The sequence below is a fragment of the Corylus avellana genome, chromosome ca3 (genome assembly GCF_901000735.1).
Source record: "Corylus avellana chromosome ca3, CavTom2PMs-1.0".
Classification (NCBI taxonomy): Eukaryota; Viridiplantae; Streptophyta; class Magnoliopsida; order Fagales; family Betulaceae; genus Corylus; species Corylus avellana.
The window spans coordinates 34,616,569-34,619,485 of record NC_081543.1 but is presented as its reverse complement, the minus strand read 5'-3'; the positions used below and the strand labels follow the sequence as shown (position 1 = coordinate 34,619,485).

Sequence of the window (2,917 nt, the reverse complement as noted above, 5' to 3'; positions counted from 1 at the left end):
GACCAAAAGGTAAGTTGGGAATTGTAATAAATAGGCAAGGGTAGGCTAGGCTATTCTTTAACATTCAAAACAGAAATTATTAATAAAAATAAATTGATAAACAATGATTAAATTGAAACTTTGATGAAAGACAAAGAGATGGAAGAGAAGGTGTGGATGAAATGGGTCTAGGCCAGATATGAATGGTGGCTCGTGCTAGAGAAGCCACATCCTGCTTAGACTGTACACAACAAGCGCCCAAAAGGAGCGTAGCTTTAAACACTCTCCCTTTTCTCTCTCTCTTTCCACCCCTATAAAAGCCGCACCTTCGTTACTTTCCTCTCCTCAAACATCCATCGTCTTTGGCTCCCTCCCAACCCTCCCACTCTCCCACTTTCCAGACATAACCTTAAATTAACCAACATCTCAAGCGAACCGATTATGGCTCCCAGGGAAAGACCCGGACCCGTTAACCCGGCATCGACCTCGGCCTCGAAGGAGATCCGATTCAGAGGCGTGAGGAAGCGACCCTGGGGCCGGTACGCTGCCGAGATCCGGGACCCGGGGAAGAAGACACGTGTTTGGCTTGGCACGTTTGACACCGCTGAGGAGGCCGCGCGTGCTTACGACACCGCCGCCCGCGAGTTCCGCGGCGCTAAGGCGAAGACCAACTTCCCAAACCCTTCCTCTTCCTCCACACAACTCGCCCCCATCGCTAACAACTCCACTCGCAGCCCCAGCCAGAGCAGCACCGTGGACTCCTCGTCCCCGCCTCCACCGCAGCCTCCGCCACTCGACCTCACTCTCGGCGGCGCTTCTCATTTCACCGCCCCCACGGCCCAGTTCGGGTTCCCCGTCGTCGCTGCGGCTGCGCGTCCGGTTTACTTCTTCAACGGGTTCGCGAACATGAGCGGGAACCACCGCGATTTTTGCAGGTTCGATCGGACGGTTGCAGATTTTCACCAGATCCTGGGCGCTGGGGCCCACAGCGACTCCGATTCATCCTCTGTAGTTGATTGTGATCGTATTCCAGCTCGAGGACTGCTGGATATTGACCTCAACCTCCCTCCCCGTCCGGAGGTTGCTTGATCTTGCCGGATTTTCAAGATCGCCGGCGAAGATCCGAGTTTTCCCTATCGTTTAGCTTCACTGTTGGCCTTTCTTTTCCTTTTTTTTTTTTGGGTGGATCCGATCGAAACTGAGAATGAATCCTTTAAGAGAAGGCTAAGCTGACGTGTTGTACGGATTTTCTGATGATGACGACATATATGTACATAGATAACCAAGATCTCCTTATTTTTGCAACTGAGAAATCTATCTAGACTCTCTCATCGTTGTTTCTACCATTATTGTTAGTATCATATGTTCAAATCTTTGAAATGAAAACCAACTATTTGTTTTTTCTCATTTGTTTGGCTACCGGGAAACCTCAAATCGAAATCACAAACCTGCACTCATTCAACTTGACGCGACAGGCATGGCGAAGTTCTCGTTTTCCAGCTTCCCAAAAAAAATAAAAATAGAGAAAGAAACAAAATCCTTTTCTTTCTTCATTCTCTGTAACCAAACACTTTCTCATGCTATTACTTTTTCTTTTTCCTTTTTTTTTAAAAAATTCACTCTGTACTTGTTTAACCAAATTAAGATCCAACCAACGGACATGTCGCCGGTACTTCTTCGGTGAACTGTGTCGCGTGGTGTGGATGGGTTCAGACGGATTAGATATAGATGGGAAAATCTCCATGCTTGCGTCACCTTCCGAGGCCCCACAAAACGTACGGAGGCGCACTCATTGGATTGCTTTAAAATCAAACATATTGTGCGGAGAAAAAGCGGTGGACACACACGGCGCGGCATCATGATGAGAAAGGCATGGGGCTCCCTCTGTCTTTGACTACGCGATCAACCCAGAGCCTCAGGCCTCCCACCTCCTCCTCGTGATTCGCGTACATGTTTGTCCTTCTGGGCGCCAATCTCGATGTCACCTGTCAAATCCAACGGCCGAGACTTAGGCCGGTGGGTCCCGCGACGACTCGGTCACTGGGTTGCGATAGATGTGGTTTTGCTTCCCCACTTTATTATTATTAGAGGCGGCACCGACGGCGAAAACCGCTGGTGATTTAATTAAAAAGAGATCCAATCAGACGCGGCCGGGTTTACAGGTAGGGGCCCACCCGGATTAATTCCGTGTTGACGAGGTACATGTCGGGATTCTGGGTGTCGTCACGTGGACCTCCACCGTCCGATAATTATGGTTTTTCCTTTTTTTTTTTTTTTTTTGTTTGGTTTCAGCATGCAAGGTGATGACACCAAGAAGTAATAGTAGTGGGTCAGTTTAAAGTAGCACGCAACATCTAAAGAATCGTTCGGTTGAATTTAATTCCAAATAAAGATAAAATGATTATAATATCAATTACTTAATTTATTCATTCATTCAAAAAAAAAAAAAAAAAACACGTGAAACTCGTAACTGAACTCACCAAAATTAACCGCACCTGATTACAACCAAGTACAACGGAGTCAAACTCTACGCGTTTAGCCTTGATAATTCTAACGCTAGAGAGCTATAGATTGATTGGTCCTTTTCATTAATAAATATTAAATAGTGTTAGCTGAATGAATGATCTGTGACCACCCAATCTTCGTGACAAGAAGACGCTGTATAAATAGATGATAATTGTACTTAATTAAAAAAAAAATGAATATTCTAACCAGGTGATATACGAGCTTTGATTATTAATTATAATATAATCCGCATAATTAGAATTAGTTTCCACATACAGAGTGAGCCGCCGGCAAGACCCTTTAAGTAAAGAATTGCTCTAAATCTTGCTTTTAAGTTAATTATTCTAAAATTATGATTCGTATCTTAGATTTTTTTTTTTTAAAATAATGTCAATAAAAATTGGAAAAAGATGAGAAAAAAGTAGGGAAAAGC

General features: G+C 44.7%; 1 protein-coding gene across 1 annotated transcript; it reads left to right on the top strand.

Moving 5' to 3' along the window:
- Positions 1-307: 307 nt before the first annotated feature.
- Positions 308-1,381, top strand: LOC132175065 (ethylene-responsive transcription factor 4). Its single transcript, XM_059586879.1, has one exon. It carries the CDS (start codon positions 421-423, stop codon positions 1,066-1,068), a length of 648 nt encoding a protein of 215 aa, XP_059442862.1. The 5' UTR covers positions 308-420; the 3' UTR covers positions 1,069-1,381.
- The last annotated feature ends 1,536 nt before the right edge of the window (positions 1,382-2,917 follow it).